Source organism: Callospermophilus lateralis, chromosome 2, assembly GCF_048772815.1.
Source record: "Callospermophilus lateralis isolate mCalLat2 chromosome 2, mCalLat2.hap1, whole genome shotgun sequence".
In the NCBI taxonomy this organism is placed as follows: Eukaryota; Metazoa; Chordata; class Mammalia; order Rodentia; family Sciuridae; genus Callospermophilus; species Callospermophilus lateralis.
Genome location: NC_135306.1, coordinates 1,732,668 through 1,754,786, shown reverse-complemented (window position 1 = coordinate 1,754,786; position 22,119 = coordinate 1,732,668). Strand labels below are relative to the sequence as shown.

Here is a 22,119-nt window from a genome sequence, read left to right as displayed (position 1 = left end):
AGGAGCCACTTCTCTAACCTCTCCAGAGCTCAGGGGCCATGAGCTCAAGGCCCAGCGAAGGAGGCTGAGGACCCTGTGGCCGAGCCAGCTGGTGTCCCATGCATCCCCAGAGCTGATGGGCGGTACAATTCTGATGGTGGCAGTCTGGGTCTACCACCCGGTACCCTAAGACAACAAAATCACAAAAGCTTGTTTTGCATTTTAATTGAAAAATAGAACATTTACTTTATCCCTTCAAACACTGAGATTTGTACTTAGAGACCAGCCAAGGCTGGGACAACCAACGTGGCCACTCTGCTGGGTTTCTTCCTGCCTACTACAGGCAGCAGCTCTCCAGACCCTGGCTATTTTCTCCTGTACGGTGGATGATGGGCTCTTGGGGTAGGCGCGGGCTCTATGTCCTTGTCCTGAAACACAGGAGCACACTGATGGTGGGAGGCACTTGACTCCAGGAGGGCCCAGTACATGCAGCCAGACCCCAGACAATACGGCTAACGGCACTGTGCCACATGGGGAAAGGCACTGGAACCCAGGGTCGGATGCACAAAAGGCCAGCTGGAACACCAGGACACTGCCACCCTCTGCCACATCATCCTGCCACTCCTGCTGCCTCTGCCAGCTCCAGGACCTGTCCTGTGGTCAAAGCAACTGCTCTTGCCTCTGGGTGGGCTGACCTGACTCCCTCTTCTCAACCCAAACATACCAAGGCCTTTAAGGCACTTGCTGTCTAGGACAAGGGCCAGAGCAAAAGCAAAGTGCTCTTATGGGCTCAAGGCCATGGGTAGACCATAACTACACAGGTAGCATGTGGTAGGTGACATAATCAGTGACACCAGGATGGATGGAGAGCATTTCCAAGGAGTGGAGACTCAGCAAGGGGAGGGAGGAGCCTTGTAATCCCATGGGCAGAGGGGACAGCTGTGCAGAGGCCTTGAAGCACACAGGGTGGGTAGGTGGGAGGATAGAGAGCCTGGGTGACTTGGCCCTGTTCCTACCAGGCCCATACACACAAACAGCCTGTGGACCCTCACACCCGGCTTCAGCTTTGGTGCTCCCCAACAGAGGAGGCACCCAGCTCTCCTGGTTGCAGAGCCTGGGACTCACCTGCTGCTCACAGCAGGGGCTTCTGTTTCCGGGCATGCCGGCCATGCCTGGTCCTGAGCACATCAAGGTCATCAGAGGTATCCAAGTGGGAGGGAACAGCACGCTCACTAGAAGCCAGAGCTCCCTGAAATAAGAGTCCAGGCAAGGACAAATAAGAGTGACTCCCACCACAATGGGCAGTGGATGGGGGAACGGAGAAGGGCCTTGAGGGGAAAGCACTAGCCAGTCCTGACATAAACAGAACAGGCCAGTTTCTTGGATCTGTCCTCACTCAGGACAGGGCACATTGTGAACTGAGCCAGGGCAGCAGGAGTTGAGCCAGGGAGGGGCTGCAGCTGGCCTTCCTGGAGCCCACAGAGGGCTTTCTCCCTCACAAAGGCATCGCCAACCCACTTTAAGGAAACCCTTCATGGCCAGCCTTCTGCTCTAAGGCAAGGGCCAGTAGGGACAGTGCAGAGGAACAGGGCTTGGCCCCCCCTGGGAAGGGAACAACGACCACATCAGGGGGAAGGGGAGGGCTGCACCTGGAAATTCTGGGGAGGGCATCACTGGAGGCTGCTGCCCACAGGCACCCCTGCAAGGCTGAAGCCCACCCTGGTCAGGCACAAAGGTCTGACACCTGGCAACAGGGGCAGGGGTTTTGGTGTCTGTGACTCCCTAGGGGCAGCCAGGGGGCCACAACAATGTCCCCAACATTTTGTTTCAAGGTTCTGGTGGGACAAGAAAGAAAAGTATTGCTAACACAGATGGGAAAACATCCTGAGCAGAAGCCCTGGGTCAGGTGTGTGCCTGTGGTGGGCAGAGCTCAGTACCACGAGCTCACCTAACACCCACCCAGCACTTGGCGGGGGGTACCCCAAGTGGCAGGGCTTTGTTTCTGCAGCGTGGGCCAGCTTTTTCCTCCTGTGGGACGTGCAGCCAGTGTCCCTGTGCCACTTCATCAGCCCCAACTTGCCACTCCAGGCAGGAAGGACGTATAGGCAGGAAAGTGCAGCTGGGCCTGGCACCCTTACCTGGATGGGGACCGTGGTTGCTGGCCTTGCCTGTGTTCTACTGGACGCACAGCCTAACCAGTTATCCCTGTCCTCAAGGTCCAGCTCACTCAGGAGGTCCTCATCCTCACTCTCAGAGCTGGCTCTTGTGGCCACTGACAGGGTGGTACGGATGCCATGGGGGGCCAGGGTGGCCAGGAGAGCAGGCACTGTGAAGGCTGCCAGGAACCGTGCCTTCAGCAAAAGGTAGGCTGGGTTGTCCTGCAGCTGCCTCCGCACCAGCTCCAACGAGGCCTGTAGCGCCCCAGCTGCCCCACTGGTCACTAGGGAGGAAGCCTTGTGCTCCAAGGCCTTCTTGTGGAGCAGGAGGTTGGATAGTGCTCGTAGGCTGGACAGGGTGGGGGGCTGGTAGGGTAGCCTGTTCCCCAGTGGGGGCACATGAACCCCTTGCTGTCCCTTCAGCCACTGTCGTGTGGCTGCCTCACTCTCCAGGGAGAGCAGGCTCAGATCCAAGGCCCCCTTCTCGGACCCAGACAATTGTGGCTTCTCTAGACCCAGGGGACCCCCAGGCTCCAGTGTCCCTCCTGAGCCATTTGTGGGACCAGTGCCAACAGAAGTAGAGAGCTGGCTGGGCCGGGGGGACTCTGCTTCAGGACAGTTGGTCTGGGAAGATGTCCTTGGCACTGCAGCCTCCCTGACCACCTGGGTCTCTCCAAGAGCGCCAGGAACATTACCACCTACGTCTAGAGGACTCTGGGATGGGGGGCAAGTTGGGGGAGCTGAGGTGTCAGTCCTGGAAGAGGGGGCTGGCTCTGTGTCCACACTGGCCTGGGGCTGTGAGGGGCAAGCAGGAGCCTCACAGCAGGGTGGTGGGAGCTTTGCAGGTAGCCCTGCGGGACTAGGGAGGCCCACCACTGCTGGTACTGGCATAGGGAGCAGCCCCTGGGCTGTGAGCACCCAGGTGACAGGCAAGGGGATGCTGGCTGCCAGGGGGGTCCCACTTCTGTGTGTGCCCAGAGCAGGCGTCAGGTTGAGGGGCTGCATGGGCAGTTGAGTGGGGCTGGGGGCTGCGGGGAAAAAGGGCAGAACCTCAGGTAGGCCCTGCTTCCGGGATGTGGTAGGGGCCTGAGACTGTCCCAGAATGCTCAGAGGACAGCCCACGGGGACTTGGCCAGGGCTTGGGGCAGGACTGAGAGGCAAGGCTTGTAGGGTGGGGAGTCCCTCGTCCTTGGCTGAAATCCCAGTCTCCTGCCAACAGCCAGATGGGCATGCACTGGCTGCCACGGGGGCCCCAGGCCCAAAGCAGTCTGTACTGGAGACAGGACCTGTGGCTGAGGAACCCTGAGGCTGAGGGGCTGGCAGCACAGGGGGCCCAAGGGTCACAGGGGAGACCAGCAGCTGGGGAGGAAGAGCTGGGCCCTGGGTGGCCCTCCTGGCACGAGCCTCACGGAGCCGCTTCTCCCGAAGCAGCTCTGATACAGTCTTAGGCTTGGGTCGGGGACCACGTGGGGCTGCCACAGGCACTTGGGGTGAGGTGGAGTTGGCCTGGCAGGACTCCTGTCCTGTGCTCCCTCTGTGGCTGGCACTCTTTGTAGCATTCCGGGTTGGCACATTTGGGAAGGGGCATCCTGTAGAAGGACAGACACCCACAGTTGATGGGGAGCCCCAGGCACTAGACCTAGGGACATCAAGAGACCCCTGCAGTGGGCAGCTGTTTCACAGAAGGGATAGGAGTCAGGTTCTAGACCAAGGGCTCCAGTTGCTTACCGCCAGATCTTTCACCTCATGGACCCCCAAACTCCAATGCTCTGACCACAGTACAGGTAGCCCAGCCTGCTTAATAATGAATGGCCTGAGACTAGCCTAAACCCTAAGAATCTTCCAGACCAGGGCTATTTGGCCCCACTGTTCCCCCTCCTGTGACAAAGCACTGTCCCTTCAAGGTCCCAGGACAGGTCCAGAACCAGGTTCTGCTGGCATGGATGACTGGTGACTGCCATTAGGAACAGCCTTTGCTAGAGGCAACCTCTGGCCTCCTGATTCTATGCCTGGGCTGCCTCAGGGCAGGCAGGCAAGAACTCCAGCAGCCCTGGGCTTGCCCAGCCAGCTCTTGGCCCCGGGGTGGGATTCAACAGACACCCACCAACAGGGCCACAGGCTGTGCTGCTTGGAGCTGTGGCACCAGTGTGGCAGATGCTGCCTTTCCCACCAAGACAGAGAGAAGTGTGGAGGTGGTACCTGGGGTGCTCTGGGCACAGGAGGGAGCCTGAAAAGGAAAGAGACAGTCAGCCTGCAAGATGTCCTCGCTGGGCTCAGATCACCTCTCCCCACCCAGACCAAGATTTGACACTTTCTAGAGCCTAAGCCCAGCTCTGAACAGAGCTCAGGGGCCATGACAGTGGCTGAAAGCCTGATGCTGTGGGCTCCAGGAGCAGGTACCCCTGCCAGAGCTCATCTGGTGGTTGACTCAGCGTGGGGTTTGTGGCCTGTGGAGACCATGAAGTTGTATTTGATACTCAGACTAGTGATACTATTTTGTGGTTCCCAGCCTCCCCAGGAGACAGCTCCAGGGCCAGGTTTCCTGCTAAGCCTGAGTGTTTAGTTTCTGAAGTATGAGGTGCCTGCAGCTTCCAACCTCTGCCTGGGACAGGTAGTGTCCTGGGAGAGGCACAAGGTCCACAACCTGGCATGCCTCGGTGTCATCCCGCTTGCACCTGCCTCTGACTCGCCAAGAAGCCTGTCAGGGCTCAGACCCTCACTGTGGGCATGCATAGGTCTCCTTCCCTGGAGGAGCACAGCAGGGAAGGCTGCTCTGGGAGGTGGGCCCCACTCCTCCAAGGGAACTGGACCCTGAGGTTGCTACCTGCAGAAGATGTGGCGGCAGGCCCTGGGTGCCAGACTGGAGTGATGTGGATGGCTGGGTCTTCCTCTCACGAACAACATCCAGGCAGCCAGCAGTGTCGATCTGCAACAGCTGAGGGACACTGGGGTAAGGGCACGTCCCCTCCCCAGCCCCTAGGGTCCAAGTGCCTAAGTTACTAGTAGGAGGGGCGCGGTCCCGACTGTGGTCCCCATGAGGCTGCCCTCAGGATCAGATTCACAGCCCAGGGTTTGGCTGGAGCCAGCTGGAGGCCACCAGAGCTTCAGGTCCCCTCAGATTGGACTTAGGTTCTTGGGCTGCCCCAGTCCAAGGCTGCCTTCCCTTCCTTCTGGTTAGCCTTTGAGTGTGCACCAGGCCTCCTCCCTCTCGCTCATCCTCCACTTAAACCTGGGTTCTGGTGCCTATCCCCATTTTACACAAGGGGTTAAATGGAATGATCAGCTGCCCCTTCCATATTTATCTGCTGAAAGCTGTAGACCCCAGAGGACTGTTTCCAAGGACTGGAACTTTAGATAACCAGACTGCAAGAAGTAAACCCCTGGCAAATTTCAAGTCTCCACCAAAAGAAGAAAGCCAACTGCCTCCTGCTCAGGTGGCTCACCTGAATCAGCAGTGTGAACACTGGGGTGCTGGCCAGCCGGGCGGGCTCTAACTGCATTCTGATGGTGTTAGCTGAGGGCACACAAGGGAAACAGCTCCAGCTACCAAGGTCCCCTTTGGGAGTCCGAGATCTCTCAAGGTGGTACAGGCAGGGGCAAGGAGAAGCCAGAACCCTGTCCCACACAAGCACCAAGGGACGGAAGCCCTCCCACTACCCAAAGAACCCCACACAGCTGACCCTTCACATAGCAAGAAGACCAGCAAGGGCAGAAGGAAGGCTGGCCCTGTTTCCTCAAACCTGTGGGGACAGTTGCCTGTGCCCCTCCCAGCAGCCTGACCCCAGGCATGGCCCATTTCTCAGACTCCTGATGGACCACCAGGCACCCTGTCTCCACCCTCAGCCCCCCAGGAGGCTCCCAGTACATGGGTAGTACCTCTAGTGTGCACAGCTGCAGGCCTGGGGGGGACCTGTGTGCAGGGCAGGGTGATATCACCCACCCATGGTGTCACAGCCAACAGAAGCCTACGCTCGAGGAGCCTCCGGTGCAGATTATGTCTCCGGTGCTGCTGTCCATTCTGGAAGGTTCCATGCCTCAGCTGCCATAGGTAAGGCCCAGCCATGCCATCACCAGGGCCAGGCCCTGGGGGTGAGTCAGGTGGGGATGGCTGCCTCAGCCTCTCCTTCTGCAGGAAGAAGGCACCTGGGCCCCTGGCCAATAGGGCCACAGTATCCCCAACTCCCTCAATGCATGGTCACAGACAAGAAAGAGACCACTCATACCAGGATGTAAGTGCCTTGGGCCCTCACCAGTGTGCGGTTCTGGACGGCCATACTGGTCCTCAGCACCTTCTGCACTGTCATCAGGGGTACTTTCAGCAGATGCTGTCCACCCTGACCAGGAGAGGAGGCTGGATGTGGGGGCCTGAAGCCTGTGCTGCTATGGACTTCCCTGGGCCAGAGCCTAGGCTGCAGGCCATGGGCGCCACTCCACGCTGGGAAGGTCTGCCACAAGACACGTGTAGCCCTCAGGCAGGCCTGGCTCCCTGGAGAGAGGCTGCCAGAAAGGGCCCTCGAGGTGAGGGTGTTGCTGTGGGCTGTGCTCCACCCAGGGGCAGCTGGGACACCACTGCCTTCCCCATAGCCACCACTGCTCTGCACCCAGTGCCCCAACTCTTTTAAAACAGAGGGCGACAAATCCATGTATGTGACTAGCTGGGCCAGCCTGCACAGAAGATGTCACACAGATGGGGGAAAATGGCTCCTCCCCGTCCCCTGACTTGGATGTAAAGTTTCACAAATGCCTCCCAGTCTAAGTGCCCACTCAGCCATGGCCCTGAAGCAGGTTTCCCTTGGGCTTCTGAAGCAGAGCTGGGAACACTGGAGGCTGCTATTCTCTACAAAGGCTGCTGCACATGGGCAATTCTAATATCAGCCCAAAAAAGAACTTTGTAATGCACAATGAAGGAACATAGCTGGTGGCTAGGCCACAGACCAGGCTGCCACAGTGTCACTGAACACCAGTCTCAATGGCCACCAGGAGTACAGGGTACCCAGTTCTCCCCTTGCATACATCCAGGGGTGCACCTAGGGGCCTGGAACCCACCTCAGAGGCTGGCTCCTCCAGGCTTGCTGGGTGAGGGTCTGCCAAGTGTGGGTCTTGGACACCTCTCGGGATGGGGCTGTGGATCCCGGTAGGGGCCTCTCTCTGGTTCAATTTCTGAGGAGCCAAGGCTGTGCTGGAAGCTTCCCTACTGCAACCTTGGGTAGCATCAGACTCCTTAGAAGGGCCAGTGAAGGCAGCAGGGTGTCCTGAGCAGCCCCCAGCCCGTCCCCTCTGCAGCTGGCTGGTGTTCTTCCTGGCAGGGACCCACAGTTCCATGTCTGGCACCATGTACTTTGGGGACAGTGGCCCTCTGAGGCCCTTCTGGGGTTCCTCTAGCTCTGTCTCTGGGTCCTCGCTGCTGCTGCTACTGCTGCTGCCGCCACCTCCAGTGCTACAGCTGCTGCTGCTATCGGAGCTCCAGCGGACTCTGCGACAGGGCCGCCGTCGCCTCCTCTGGAGACGACTCTTCTATGTGGAGGAAAGGGTCACTTGGAGGCCTCTGCTGCCCAGGTTTGAAGGACAGGCCCTCAAACAGGAACACCTCAAGGGGTAGAAAGCAGCTGACCAGGCTGGTCTCCCTCTGCCCCTGGCCTGGAGACAACCCAATGCCAGGGCCAGAAACTGAAGGTCCCTCCCCTCCCCTCCCCCAGGTATTCCAGGTGATGGGGCCTTCTGTCTGACTTTCAGGAAAGCTCCCCAAACAAACAGATGTCTTACCCCAGCCATGACCTTCCACTTGCTCAGACACTGGGAGCCTGAGCGATGGGGTAGTTCAGAAGCTATTTTTGCCCAGTGACCTACAAAAGCAAAACCACATGGAAACAGCTTCATCCTGATTCTCTCTAAGGACACACTCATCAGCTTGGAAAGAGGGCTTGCTGCCTGCAGGAGCTGAGCCTGGGCTCCTGGGGAAGGGCTTCCTGCACAGCTTCCTAGGCTTGGCAAGGAGCAGATGTCACTTATGTTGGTGCACCTGCAGTTTGGCAGCACCCGAGTCTTGGGGTGATCAGGGAAGTACTGGCAAACATGCAACCAAGAAGGAAAAGTCACCCACACATTCTAAACTTGGGTCTCCCACAATCTGCTATAATCAGGCTCCATGCACACTGGACATTCCAGGGATTTATGTCCCCTTCCAGGTAGTACTGGGTGGGAGGGAAACCAGGAGCCGCTTTAATTGGGCAGTGTGACAATAGGTGACAAGAGTCTTTGTGTTTGGATGTCCTTAAGCCTAGCAATTCCTTAACTACGATAACTCTGAGGAGAAATTACAAACGTGAAGATTTAGCTAAAAATCACAAAAGAAGTAGTAAGAATTTAAATATCTGTCAGGAGAAGGCTGATTAAATAAGGTATGTTCTGCACTCCAGGGAAATACAATGTAGCCACTGAAGGCAGGAGAGTGGTCAGTGCAATTGCCACAGTGAGCTAAGCAGCAGGTCACAAGACCAGGCAAGGACTGAGTAGCAGCTGCACAGGGCAAGTGGTGCTGGGCACACGGCAACAGCAGTGCCTCGGGGCTAGGGTGGCTGCCTTATTCTACTTCTAGATTTCCTGTAGTGAATATGCAGTAACTCATAAAGGGGAGCCAGAATGTGGCTCTGTGGCTAAGGGCTTGCCTAGCAGGCATGAAGGGTTTCCATCCCCAGCACCAAAACAACACAACAAAAACCCCCAAATTTGTAATGGGATAGACCACCACCATTGTCAAGACAATGAGAAATGAGGCCAGAGAGCTAATCTCTGGCAGCAGTGAGCCATAGGCCTGTAGGATCTGCAAGCCTTCACCATGAGCTCCAGGCTGGCAGGATCTAGAGGAGCGAACACCTCCACAACTCACCAACACCGTATTTTTCTATTAATTCGATTAACTGCTCCTCTTCTTTTGCATTCCATCGCCCCTTTTTCAAACTAAAATGTAATCTTCTGAGATATCTGAAAGGGACATGGAAATAAAGGGACAATTTAGATGCCAAGATACTTTCCACAGCTGTCCAGCTTCTGTAACGATTTCTCAGACATAACACCAAAAGCACAAGAAACATATAAACAAATTTATCAAAATTTAATAATTTTCTATTTCAAAGAAAGCAGAAAGATAAGCCACAGATTGGGAGATTATCTGCAAATCACGTATCTGATAAGGGGCTTCTATCTGGATTACGTGAAGAACTCTTATAAGTCAATAACACAAAGACAAGTAATTTTAAAGATGGGCAAAAGACTTCAAGAAAGATAAGTGCACATAGACAAGTGTATATCTGGCCCAGAGACATCATGCAAAGATGTCTCACAGAGCCAGCCATCAGGAAAACGCAAACCCAAGTCAGCGAGGCAGTACTTCACACCCCCTAGGATGGCTACCATCAGAGAAACAAGAGCTGGTGTGGATGTGGAATACTAGACCCCAGGCTGCACTGGGAACACATTTTTAAAAATAGTATGGCAGTTCCTCAAAAGGCTGAACACAAGATATTACTTGATCCGGCAATTCCACCCTCAGGATATAGCCAAAAGAAATTGACAGTTGTGGGGGCTGGGTTTGAAGCTCACTGGTGGAGAGCTCGCCTAACACGTGAGGCACTGGGTTTAATCCTCAGGACCACATAAAAATAAATAAAATTAAGGTATTATGTCCACCTACAACAAAATGTTTTAAAAAATTGGACATTTTTGGATAAAGTGGATATTTTATGAGGATATGTACACATAAATATATGCAGCCGGGGATGCAGCTCAGAAGTGCTTGCCTAGCATGCATGAAACCCTGGATTCCATCCCCTGCACTGCCCCCCAATAAACCAAATAAAACAAACCAAACAAACAAACACTCTACACCAATGTTCTGAGTGTTTCCAAGGTTCACATGTGCATCAGAATTTATAGAAATGCAGTACATAGCTGAATTTCCTTCCATTTAAGGCTAAGTAGTCTTCCACTGCATTCATATGGCACATTTTGTTTTATCCACTTTGGGGAAATGCTTCTTCAAATACAGCTGTCAAAGATATGAATTCCTGCTTCCAATTGTTTCGGGTTTTGTATCTATTGATTAGTTTGGGTATGTTATGGTTTGGATGTGAGGTATTCTCCAAAATCTTACGTGTGAGACAATGCAAGGTTTAAAAGGGTTTAGAAGGAAATGATTAGGTTATGAATCTTTTTTTTTTGAAGGAGATAATTAATGTATTTTGACATATAATACATACATGGAATGTACAACATCAATCATATACAATGTTGAACTTTAACAGAGCCCAATGCTTTCAGAAAATAGCAATGATTAATCTTCTTTAAGTTTTCATTTTCTTTGTTCTTTAAATTTTTTAATTGACCGATGACAATTGTGTGTTTTTATGGGATACAATGTGATGCTTTCATCTATATACACATTATAGAAAGATACAATCAAGATAATTAACAGGGGCTGGGGATGTGGCTCAAGCGGTAGCGCGCTCGCCTGGCATGCGTGCGGCCCGGGTTCGATCCTCAGCACCACATACAAACAAAGATGTTGTATCTGCCGATAACTAAAAAATAAATATTAAAAATTGTCTCTCTCTCTCTCTCTCTCCTCTCTCACTCTCTCTTTAAAAAAAAAAAAAAAAAAAAAGATAATTAACATACCCACCACTTCATTAATTTATCATTTTTGTGTGCAATGACAATATCCAAAATCTATTTTTGCAATTTTGAAATATGTATTATTATTAACTGTGGTCACCATATAATGTAATAGATCACTATAAATTATTCTTGACTGAAATTTTGTTCTGTTAACCTAAGTATCATATTGAGAAATATTCCTCCAAGATTAATATACAGCATTGTAATGAGTATACATGTGCCACGGTAAATTATGATTATATTCAAGGAGGTTGGGACCAAAGAAAAAAATTTTTTTTTGTGTGTGTGTGTGTGTGTGTGGTGCTGGGGATTGAACCCTGGGCCTTGTGTATGCAAGACAAGCACTCTACCAACTGAGCTACATCCCCAGTCCCAAAAAGAATTTTTTTTTAATTAATTTTTATTGTAGGTTGTTCAAAACATTACATAGTTCTTGATATATCATATTTCACACTTTGATTCAAGTGGGCTATGAGCTCCCATTTTTACCCCATATACAGATTGCAGAATCACATCAGTTGCACAACCATTGATTTACATATTGCCATTCTGGTGTCTGTTGTATTCTGCTGCCTTTCCTATCCTCTACTATCCCCCCTCCCCCCTAGGTTATGAATCTTAACCCAATCACTGAATCAATCCCTGATGGGATTAACTGAGTGGGGACTGGAGATGGATAGGTGTGGCTGCGGGAGGTGGGTCCCTGGGAGCGTGGCCTTTGGGGTATCTATTTTGTATCTGGTGAGTGGAGTTTCTGTTGTCTGGTCGTCACATGAGCCACCTTCCTTCACTGTACTCTTCTGTCAGAATGTTCTGCCTTACCTAGAACCCTGAGGAATGGAGCAAGCTTTCTACGGACAGAGACCTCTGAAACTGTGAGCCCCAAAATAAACTTGTTTTCCCCTAGAATTGTTCTGATTGGGTTTTTTAGTCACTACAGCAAAAAAGCTGACTGAACAGGGTAGAACCCTGCTCACCATGGAGGAGCTGCCGGGTTTTGCACCACCCCAAGTCCCCACCAGAACCAAGGGCTCCAACTCTTCTGCATCTTCACCAGTACTTTTTTTTTTTTTCCTTTTTCTTCTTAGCAGTACTAAGGATTGAACTCATGGGTGCTCTATCACTGAACTAATCCTCAGCCCTTTTTAAATTTTTTATTTTGAGACACGGTAGTTGCTAAGTTGCTGAGGCTTGCCTTAACTCACCGTCCTCCTACCTCAGTCTCCCTACTAGCTGGGATTATAGGTTGAATGCCACCACACCCACCTTTCTTTAAAAAAAATAAAAAATAACGTTCACCCTACTGGGTGTGAAGTGGTATCTCATTATGGTTCTGACTGCTTTGGTGATGACTAGTGATGATGGCTTCTTTTCATGTGTTTATTGGCCACCTGTGTGCATTCTTTGGAGCTGTGCCTGTTTCCTGACCCAGGCTCAGTGTTGTCACTGAGGTTGCTGGAGTGATGAGACTGTCAAAAGTCCTGTGGTGGTGCCACATAGCTCAATGAATACAATAAAGACTGCTGGCCTCCACACTTCAAAAGAGTGAGTTGTGAGGTACAGGAACTGCATCTCAATGAGCTATTAAACAGATGAGGGAAGAAAGGAGCAGGCTGCAGTAGCTGCCTGGAGCCTCACCCACCTGCTTTCTGGGGCAGGAGATCTACCAACCAGGAGCTGCCACATGAAGCATCGTACTCCTGGTTGACCAGTAGTACAAATGTCTTCTAAGTCTGGGTTGTAAAAAAATATTTTATCCATGCCAGGGCACACCTATAATCCCAGTGACTCAGGCAGTGGAGGCAGGAGAATTGCAAATTTGAGACCTGCCTCAGCAATATAGTGAGACCCTGTCTCAAAACAAAAAACAAAAAGGGCTGAGGGTGTTGCTCAGTGATAGAGAGCCCCAGCACAAAAAAAAAAAAAGCAAAGCTTATTCTGATATGCAGAGATTCTTAGGCCACACCCTCCTCATTGACAGCAGAGCATTCCTGGGTCAGCCATCTGGCCTGCCCTGTAGCCTAAGGAGAGTGACCCAAACAACCCCTTCCTCACCTGGGTGCTATGCAACTCACCGATCTCTGCACTGGGCATCGCTCCTACCTGGCACCTCTTCCCGGATTTTAAACCAATCCTGCTCTCCATATTTGGCAACAGCTTGAAGCAATTTCTATAGGAAGGGAAAGGAAGACAAATGATACCTTCTGGTTACAGTTGTAACCTGACTATCCAGAGCCTGTCAGGCTCAGATGCGAACGCCAAGCATAGCGGCCACTCAGGAGAGCCAGGGGAACTCCGCTGAAGACAACTTTCCTCAGGCTCACAAACTTACGGCATCTTCCTCTGGGGCCCAGAACCCCTTTTTCAGGCTGGGATCCAAGCTCTTGGTCCACCGATAAATCAGCTGCATGGAGTCTCTGCCCTCCATGTAGTAGACAACTATGGATAGAGGATTTGTGGGGCTGAGAGGTCTGGCATCCAAATGGGCACACAGAAGTCACTCTGACCCTTAAGAATCCCGTTGTGCAGTACTTGGGGCGACCAGCCATTGTTTTCCCTCCAAACTCTCACAAGCACAGAGGTGAACTGCCCCAGCAAGTCCCTTTCCTGCCTATGTGGGGCCTCAGACTTTTAGGGCATATGGTGCACTCACTTCTGCGATAGGGAATGTGGCTCCCAACGCGCATCTCCTGCACCAGCTGGGTGAGCATGCGGTCCTCCTCCTCTGTCCACTCCTTGCGCTTCAGGGCTTTGTTGTGCTGCTGGAATTTCTGCAGGCACTGGAAGGCGCTGCGGCTGGTCTTCCCAAGGCCAAACAAAGCACAGAGGTGTTACTGGGCTTTGCCCTGCACATGAAAGGATGTCCAGAGTGGTTTTTGAGTGTTCTGGGACAGGTGGGCCTGAGCGCCAAGGGGCACGTGCTTCTGTGAACCAGCATTCTCCTCTTTTAGCTCCTACAGGTAGCTCCTAGGTAGTGACACCAGACCCGCTACCCAGGACCAGGAAAACATCAGCCTCCTGGAAGAGGGCTCCACCATTTATACTGAGTCAATGGCTATTTCAAACAATACCTAAACCACCCTGTCAACTCCCACACTTGATGGAAGGGAGCACCCAGCTTGGAAGGAGTAGAGCTACCCTGTGCCTCACAGATCTATAAGCCTGTTGCTGGTACCCTCTAGCTCTTGATTTCTAAGACGGGCACTGCTGGGATGGTGCTTGGTGTGGCATCCACAGCTCCAGACACCAAGAGGGAGAATCCGGCAAACAAACCCTTAGCTACACAACTGTTGCTTATCTCCTGGTGGGAAACTGGCGTTCTATGGATAGGTTCCCATAACATGAACCCTCTTCTTCAAAGCAAGCTCTTGAGCAGAGGACTCCTGGGGCTGGATGGTAGTGCTTAGCCCTGAGGTCTGCTTCCGAGCTTTCCTCTCAAACACTTCTGAGGCTGCTGTGAGGTGTGAGCCCAGAGGTGCCCTCGCTGCAGTGCTGGCATGCCTTTGTTCTGGGTTGCTGCACAGCCAACCTTCTTGATGTGGGCCTTGCTAATACTGTCCTCCCAAACCTGGTCTGCTGTGTGCATGGGTACACACTGCCCGAGGCAAGACTGTGCCCTTTCTTCAGCTGTCTACCCAGTGAAAGTAAGACACTCAGTCCCAAACCTGCCTGACTGGCCCTCAGAGTGGAAAATGCGTTTTGTGTGTGTGTGTGTGTGGGAGGAGTACTGGGGATCAAACTCAGGGATGCTCTACAAATGAGCTACATCCTCAGCACCCGCCCCCACCCCACTCTGCTTCTTTAAATTGAGACAGGGTCTCATTAAGGTGCTGAGGCTGGCCTTGAAATTGTGATCCTCCCGCTCAGCCTCCTGAGTCACTGGGATTATAGGCATGAGCCATTGTGCCCAATTCAAGAAATGTTTTTAATTTTTAAACATTTTGGGCAGGCACAGTGGTGCACACCTATAAATCCTGGCTACTCAGGAGGCCGAGGAAAGAAGACTGCAGGTGGACAGTAGGGCTGGGGTATGGCTCACTTTGTCTCTCACACAAACACACAAGTTTTGGCAGTTAGTTTTAGTTAGTTTGTGACAGCCATGTGCTCTGCCATAAGAAGGGATCACTAGAGCTTGGGCTCAGCGGCAGAGCACCTGCTGCACACATGTGAGGCACTGGTTCCATCTTCAGCACCACGTAAAAACAAACAAAGAAATGAAATGAAAGTGTGTTCATCTACAACTAAAAATATTTTTTAAAAAAGTGATAACTTTTCAAAATAAGATTTTTCATAGCACATTACCGCATCATAAACAAAAAACATAACTGGAACAACAAGCACAGTGAGGACTTCAGAGACCTATTCAAAAATGAAAAACCAAAGTCTAGAAAAACCTGGGTTCCAAGAAACAACAAGAACTGAAACTAAAGATTCTCTAGAAATCCACAAAAAGGACATTCTGCACCAGGCTGCTCTCAGAACTGTGGCCTTTCTTCAGCTGTCTACCTCACCTGGGAGAGCAGAAAAACAGTCTAAGAACTCAAAAGAAACTAGAAAATACCAACAAAATAAGCTCCACAGAAGGCTGACGGAGGAGAAAGCCTGGAGCACAGCTGCTCACTGCGGCAGAGACTACAGTCAGGGCCTGCAGCAGGATCTGAGCACTGAGGCCCTTGGAGGCCAATCGGGCCGTGGTGTGGGAATGAATTCATGTCTTGCTCCTTACCCCCAGCTCCTCTGCAACTAAGTGCCACTCCAGGTGGCCATGCGTAGCTGCGATGGCCCTCAGCTGCTCCACCTCCTCGACACTCCACTCCTGCTTGTTGATGCTTGGATGCTCAGAGCTCTGCCAAAACTTCCGGATCTCCTCTGCACTGCGGCCTCCTTCAAACTGTGCCAACAAGAAAGTCTTTTGGGGTTACCAACTCCAAGCACACTCAGACACAGCACTGGACTGAGCTGTTACTCTGCCTGTCAGCCACTCCTGTGGGCAGAAATAAGTGGAATCTATCCAGTTCACAAGGCCTTGCCCAGCAAAAAATGCAGAGATAGGTTCACATGCAAAGCTGGGAACCTTAGAAACTTCCACCTCAGAAGAGCTGCCTCACACCAGTGGCGAGGGGCCTACGAAGCTGCTTGCTCCTCTCAACTGCTAGATGTGCCTTTGACTTGAGGGGTTAAGAGGCTAGGGAAAGTGTGGCCTGCCCACCTAAATGTGACCCACATCCAGCTGCCGGAGTCCAACTCACGTGGATATTGGAAATCTTCTCCCAATCATGGTTGTCCAGCCTGTTCCCCAGCAAGGCCTCCTCGGGAAGCTGGCTGAAGGAGGGACAGGGTGTTAGATTCATACCTGGCCTGATGGTTCTCCCCGGAGCCCTGGAAGGCCCTGGCTCACTTGATGTCCTGGATCTCCTTCTCTGCCTCCCTAACCTGCTTCTCCAGGGCCTGCTGCTCTGACTCACCGGAGACCCGGCTCTGCTTCTGGCGCAAGTACTCGAGCCTGAAAGGCAAAATGGAAGCAGGCTGTGGATGGTGCCATGCTCCTGGAGGCCAGGGACTGGCTCTTGGAGTGCCCTTTCTCCTGCCTCAGCTTTGCACCCCCTCTGGGGTGTGCCTACAGTCAGAACAGTATCATCCAGGGCAAGAGCTGTCATGTGTTTATGGAAACAGGTGGTAGCTACCTGCTGCCAGTGCCTCAGAGCCTGGACGACCATGCAAACCTGGGTGCACAAGATGCAGACAGCTGCAGACATCCTGATTCAGGCCAGGAAGGGAAGAATTGGCTATCTCACAGCCTCAAGAAGGACTTGATATGTGTTGCTGCCACAAACCCTCACCTTTTACAATCCATGAGGAGGCTGGTGAACACTCGGAAACCCCTGGTCTGGCCCAGGGCTCCTGGTGCCAAATGCCATCTGCTCCATCAAAAATACACCATCCTCCCTCCTCCATGCAATAGGTGTACACAGGCACTGGGGACCTGGGGCTAAGGGACCGTCAGTCCAGATCAGATCCTGTGATTCCTCCTCTGGCACTGCCTGAGGATCTGCTGGTGCCCCAGCTCTGGCAGGAACTTGTACCTCCAACCTAATTATCAAAGCAGCAGCACCCTTTGAGCATGCACAGCCAGATGGCACTTTGTGATACCCTGTGGCCATATGACACTCCCACCAGCAGACCTAGAGAGCAGGCTTCATGCATGAGGGAAACAGAGGCCCAGAGAAGAAACTGCCTGAGCCAGCAATGTCTGTGGCTATCTCCTCCAGAGGAGGGTAAAGCTCAAGCACCAGCATCTCTCTGGGGATGGTAGGGCTGTGGCAGAGTGAGGAAACATGCATGCTGGACCTTGCCGAGCCCATATGGCTACCCAGGTTTCCCACTGCAAGAAAAGCTGTGCTGACCTACGCCTTTCCCACTTACTTTAGTAACTTGGGCTGAAGCAGGCGCTGCAGGCGGTCACTCACCACTGACTTTCGGAGCAAAGCTTTCTCCCAGTGCTTCCCTGCAGAGGAGCAACACCATGGCAGTCTCGCACACTCCCCAGGACCCAATGCAACCCTGGGCATCACTATGGGTCCCACCTCCAGAGGAGGAAGCTGTGCTGAGGCTCTGTGGATGCCAGTCAGGCAGTGAGATGCAACCCAGATGCCGGCCCCTCTTGTCTAGCAATGAACCTCACCTGAGTCCTACCCCAAGTTCACAGAAGGGTCTGACAGGGCTGACCATTCCCAGCCAGGGCAGGATTAGTGGGGTTTGGGGTGGTCCCCATCTGCCCCTGTGACAGGTTTTTTTGAAAAGAACCCACCCAGCAAGAGAAAGGGAAGAGGTCAAGTGGCCAGTCACAGTGATCAAAGCCTGAGGGAGCACCTAAGGCCACAGGACAAATAGGCCTAGGAGAGGCAGGGCCATGGGAAAGGCCTCCTGGGTCCCCACACTCAGAGGACTGGCTGGGCTGGGCTCTTACACTTGGTCACCAGGAGCTCCTCGAAAGCCTTGATTCCCTGAGCAGCCTTCTCTCGTGTCTCTTCATTGGCAGGAGGCCCCTGTCAGAGTGCATGGTGTCACCATGTGGCAGACCAGGCTGCATTCACCTGCAGGGTCTAGCACACACCTCCAGGGCCCACGCTGGGACTCAAGCCATTTCCTCCCAGCCTGCTCATGTGCCTGCTCACATGCAGAGGTCCCAGATACTAGACCTCTGCAGCCAAAGCTGACAGCTGGGTATGAGCCAACTGGCAGAGCAGGGGACTCAGTGACTCCATGAGGGCTGACAAGGAGCCCAGGCCTGCTAAGAGCAACACTGGGACCTCCACATGGAAGACTTCCTAATTGCCCATGGCGCCACCTCAGGGAAATAGGCCCCTGATGGTTTGCCTACTCAGGAAGGAGACCTTGACTTTCATAGATAAAGCAAAGTTTTGAGGAAGTTGGATCACGTCATCCTGAAGGGCCAAAGGGAACTTAAGACCACTCACAGCAGACTGTGGAGATGAGAGCCCCTCCCCATAGGGTGCTGAGCCCTGCCAACAAGAAGCAGGGCCTCACTCACTCACCACTCCAGTGACCCTGTCTTTGAAGTACGGTTTCATGAAGTGACCGATGTACATGTTTGGGGGTAGGCTCTTGCCGTCCTTCACCCTGGGGCCTCTGGACCCAGCCAGATCCCATAGGATCTCCTCCTGGGACATAAACAAGGCCAACTGCAGGCCATGTGGGGACAAACAGGGGAGGTGGCTAGGGAGCAGACTAACCAAAACCCTGTCCTAGGAGCATCGTTGTGCAGACTCTGAGGATCAGGGGGGTCAGCATGCATGGGCAACCCTACCTGTTGCTCCCTGTTCTGGGCCAAAAGCAAGCTGACCTCTGCCAGCTTCTCTTGGATGACCTCCTGATAGACCATGTTCAGCTGTAGACAAGTCTCAGGGTCTTCAGGGAGGGTTTTATCCTTGGGGTCTTCCTCATCATTGCTGGCCTCACCCCACCTTTCTTCTTCCTATTTAGGAGCCAGAAACAGGAAATGAGGAAATAGGATATAGAGGTATTTCCCCTCCCCACAGCCCTGGACACAAACCCACATTCCAGCTACTGGACACCTGGGACATGGAGACAACTCCAGTGCAACATCACCAAATGTGGACCCAAGAGGTGACTCAGGTGAGTGGCAGGGCATGTCTGTGGGAGTCCCCAACCACTATTCCTGATCTACAACAAAGGGAGATCCAATTGTTTGAAGTAGGGCCATTATGAGAAAATAAGTAGCTTCCAATTACTAAAAGGTTCCTGTGAACACCGAACTTCACGCTAGCTCATGTTGCTTCTCTCTCTGTACCACCTTCTACAGGTTATGAGGAGGAAATTGTCTGCAGAGCATCACAGCCCAGAGCTGGAGACACCAATGCACCCACCAGGGGGCGATGGTCCAAAGCCCTCAGGACTGTGTCCTCTGCCTGAGGAGGGCCAATGCAGCCCTCAAATATACAAGAGGACTTTACCTATGAACCTGAGAAAATAAGCAAACTGCAATAATTTCCTAAAGTAAAACTCAAAATAGACACAAAGTGATTAATCACAACTGACAAACCTAGGTGTTTACTAGGCGCTGTTCTAGATGCTCATCTTTGCTCAAGCAACTCCATTATTCAGATTGGTAAACTAAGACAAAGGAGACAAGCTGAGGGGGCAGTCAGGTGCATGATGTGGAGAAACAAAGTTAGCATTTTATCTCCTTTGTTATTTTCTCCCTTTCAGCGTCTATATCTATGACTTCTGCCTGCTCCACAATACATTATGAGGTGTTAAAAACCAACAACACTTGTAATCCCAGCAGCTCAGGAAAAAGGCTGAAGGCACAGCCATTAAGCTTTTAACAGTGGCTGTTTCTGGGGACAATTTTTTATTTTAACAACAAATACTCTCTGATGTTTTGTTTTCATAACATGTACTAATTTTACAATGCAAAATAAACAAGAGTGAGTAGCAGTTACCAGGATTGGGGGCTCAACAGCTTCCAAGTCTTCACTGGGCAGTGAATCTGTTGGAAACAAATACACTGTACTGGAGGGTGATGATGGAAATGATGGGAACGGAAAGTAGTCCCTCTAGAGGACTGTGGGAGAGCCCATAGAAGAGATCCTGGATGTCTGTGCAACAGTCAGTTCTGGGCCCACCCTCTCTTCCCAGGACAGCATGCTTACCCAGAGGGCCCTAGAGCCCAAGGCCAGAGGGCAGCAAAGACGGGATACCAGCAGGACCATGGGCTAGTTAGCAACAAAGGACTGGGATTAACTCTCTGGCTGGGGAAAAGGCAGAGGCTATTTTGGGCAGGAAACAGGACCTGGTCATGCAGCATGAGGCTGAAAAGAACCCGGAGGGTGCACACACTTTCAGTCACACTCTAGGATGGCTAGGCTTACCTGCATCGGAATCCGAATCAAGACTTGATTCTGAAACCTCCACATGGATGTTGGAGGAGCTGGGATCCAAAATCCTTTCCAGCTCCTTTATCTCCTTTGTTATTTTCTCCCTTTCAGCATCTACATCCATGACTTCTGCCTGCTCCACAATACATTATGAGGTGTTAAAAACCAACAACACTTGTAATCCCAGCGGCTCAGGAAGCTGAATCAGGAAGATCACAAGTTCAAAGCCAGCCTCAGCAACTTAGTGAGGCACTAAGCAACTCAGTGAGACCCTGTATCTAAGTAAAATACACACACACAAAGGTGAGTGGGGGGGCAGGGGCTAGAGATATGTCTCAGTGGTTCAGTGCCCCTGAGTTAAATCCATGGTAACAACAACAACAACAACAACAACAACAACAAAAACCAAACCCCAAAACAACCATTAAAGTGCCAGGACCCATCCTTCTTCAGACACATACTTACTGGGGATGGCAGAATCCTGCCCTGGGTTCCCCAGAGGGAAGGCCCAGCCTAGGGAACCCCAGAGCTGCAACCTTCTGCACCCCCAAGAACTCCTGCTCTTTGCTCTATCAGGGGCCAACATCCTATCAATGTCCCCCAGCCAGCTAAGGCTAGAAGCAGTACTGGCAGTGGATGGACAGACTACCTGGATGGTTTCTGCTCCTAGGTCCAACCATAAGGAAAATGGTCACTTAGTATAGAAAGTGCAGGGCCATGTCACCAGCAGCCTAAGACCAGATGCTCAGTTCCCGTGAAATATGAACCTGTGACCAGAGCTGCAGGGCTGGGCACATAAGGCACTAAACTAATGGTCACTGAAACAAGGTGAACTAGGCTACTGCCATTAACAGGCCTGGAAAGCAGGCTCCCAGAGGTAAGGCTTTGCCCATTTCCTGCCCTATCTCCAGCCTTGGAATAGCAGGTGATAGTGTTGACACTGAACCAGTTATCTGCTGAAGCACAGGAAACTTTTTCTGTGCAGGGAACACTGGTGAGTAAAATCTGGAGGGAGAAGGAAGCTGGGAAGAGAGAAGGGTGGGAGAATAAAACACTGGCAGAGAATATTCTAGAAAACATGAGCACACACCCAGAATCAAAAACAAAGAGAAAAACCTTCCCAGCCCTTGACATGGCTTCTCCCTGATGAGAACTGACTGGGTCCTGCCCTGCAGTAATAGAGAGTATGTGCCAGTGGGGGCCCTTTGGCTGAGTCGCTCCTGCTAAGGCACCTCGTTTAAACCTGGAATTCAACTCAGCAAGAAGCCAACCAGATCTGCAGCACACACTGGCCGGGCAGTGTTCTTCTGGAAGCCTGGCCCTAAAGGGAAAGGCAACTTGTGCTGCACAGAGAGCGCCACTTCTCATCCCGCTCGCTCCCACGCTGCTCAGGCCGAGCAGAAAGGAGGTCGAGGCCACAAGTTCCTACATCAGGAGCCACCGGCCTTCCCTAGTGTCTGGTCCTCTCTCCCTTCAAAGCGCAGAACCTCACAGACTCCCCAGAAGACGGCGGGCACTGGACGGCCCACTCAGCCCCAGCTGCTCCCCGGGGCCACGAGTCCCCTTGGGGCGGGACTGACAAACCCCAGGAAGCCGCAGAAGCACGGGCTTGGAGACACTTCGGCCCTGCGCCGGGGCGAGGGGCCGGGGAGGCCAGCCGGTCCTGGGCCGACGCGCGCTCGACGCCCACGCGGCCTCGCCGGGCCGCCCCGCCCCCTCCTGGACTCGGCAGTCCGCTCCTGAAGACAGCGTGACTTCCGCCGGGTGGCCCCGACCCCGCTGCCCGCCCTCCCCTTACTTGCGCCTCACCTGCCTTCACAGCCGCACGGTCTGAGACCCCAAGCGACCGAAGACACCAAGCTTCCTGCGGTCGCGGAAGTGGAGCGCCG

The 22,119-nt window shown here is 52.6% G+C and overlaps 2 protein-coding genes across 5 annotated transcripts in view; both read right to left on the bottom strand.

The window, feature by feature from the left end:
• Positions 1 to 1,190, bottom strand: part of Card9 (caspase recruitment domain family member 9) — a 12,938-nt gene extending 11,748 nt beyond the window's left edge. The window contains exon 1 of the mRNA XM_076845096.2: positions 1,105 to 1,190. The gene's annotated coding sequence lies outside the window, so the exon portion shown is untranslated. The remainder of the gene's footprint in view (positions 1 to 1,104) is intronic.
• Snapc4 (small nuclear RNA activating complex polypeptide 4) lies at positions 375 to 22,119 on the bottom strand. Of its 4 annotated transcripts, none has more exons than XM_076845081.2 (24): positions 22,040 to 22,119; positions 20,225 to 20,429; positions 19,796 to 19,842; positions 18,637 to 18,804; positions 18,365 to 18,490; positions 17,776 to 17,854; positions 17,232 to 17,313; positions 16,207 to 16,311; positions 16,058 to 16,130; positions 15,535 to 15,699; positions 13,462 to 13,609; positions 13,141 to 13,247; positions 12,884 to 12,978; positions 9,022 to 9,116; positions 7,899 to 7,978; positions 7,182 to 7,649; positions 6,359 to 6,469; positions 6,012 to 6,261; positions 5,579 to 5,649; positions 4,960 to 5,070; positions 4,335 to 4,362; positions 2,118 to 3,724; positions 1,105 to 1,228; positions 375 to 407 (listed from the first exon to the last, which is right to left on the bottom strand). In XM_076845081.2, the coding sequence occupies exons 2-23, from the start codon at positions 20,352 to 20,354 to the stop codon at positions 1,112 to 1,114; spliced, it is 4,263 nt and encodes a 1,420-aa protein (XP_076701196.1). In that variant the 5' UTR covers positions 20,355 to 20,429; positions 22,040 to 22,119; the 3' UTR covers positions 375 to 407; positions 1,105 to 1,111. The 4 variants fall into 4 exon arrangements, with proteins under 4 accessions (XP_076701196.1, XP_076701199.1, XP_076701200.1 ...); XM_076845084.2 differs by having other exon boundaries at positions 6,386 to 6,469; XM_076845085.2 differs by having other exon boundaries at positions 6,012 to 6,174; positions 6,386 to 6,469.

Bases quoted from the DNA above. Each gene is read 5' to 3' on its own strand.
- Snapc4 (XM_076845081.2), bottom strand. From the start codon at position 20,354: ATGGATGTAGATGCTGAAAGGGAGAAAATAACAAAGGAGATAAAGGAG. The intron at 17,314-17,775 runs GTAAGAGCCCAG...GCTCCTCTGCAG, and splicing joins GGAGCTCCTGGTGACCAAGT to GGAAGCACTGGGAGAAAGCT. The intron at 3,725-4,334 runs GTACCACCTCCA...GTCCTTCTACAG, and splicing joins CTGTGCCCAGAGCACCCCAG to GATGCCCCTTCCCAAATGTG.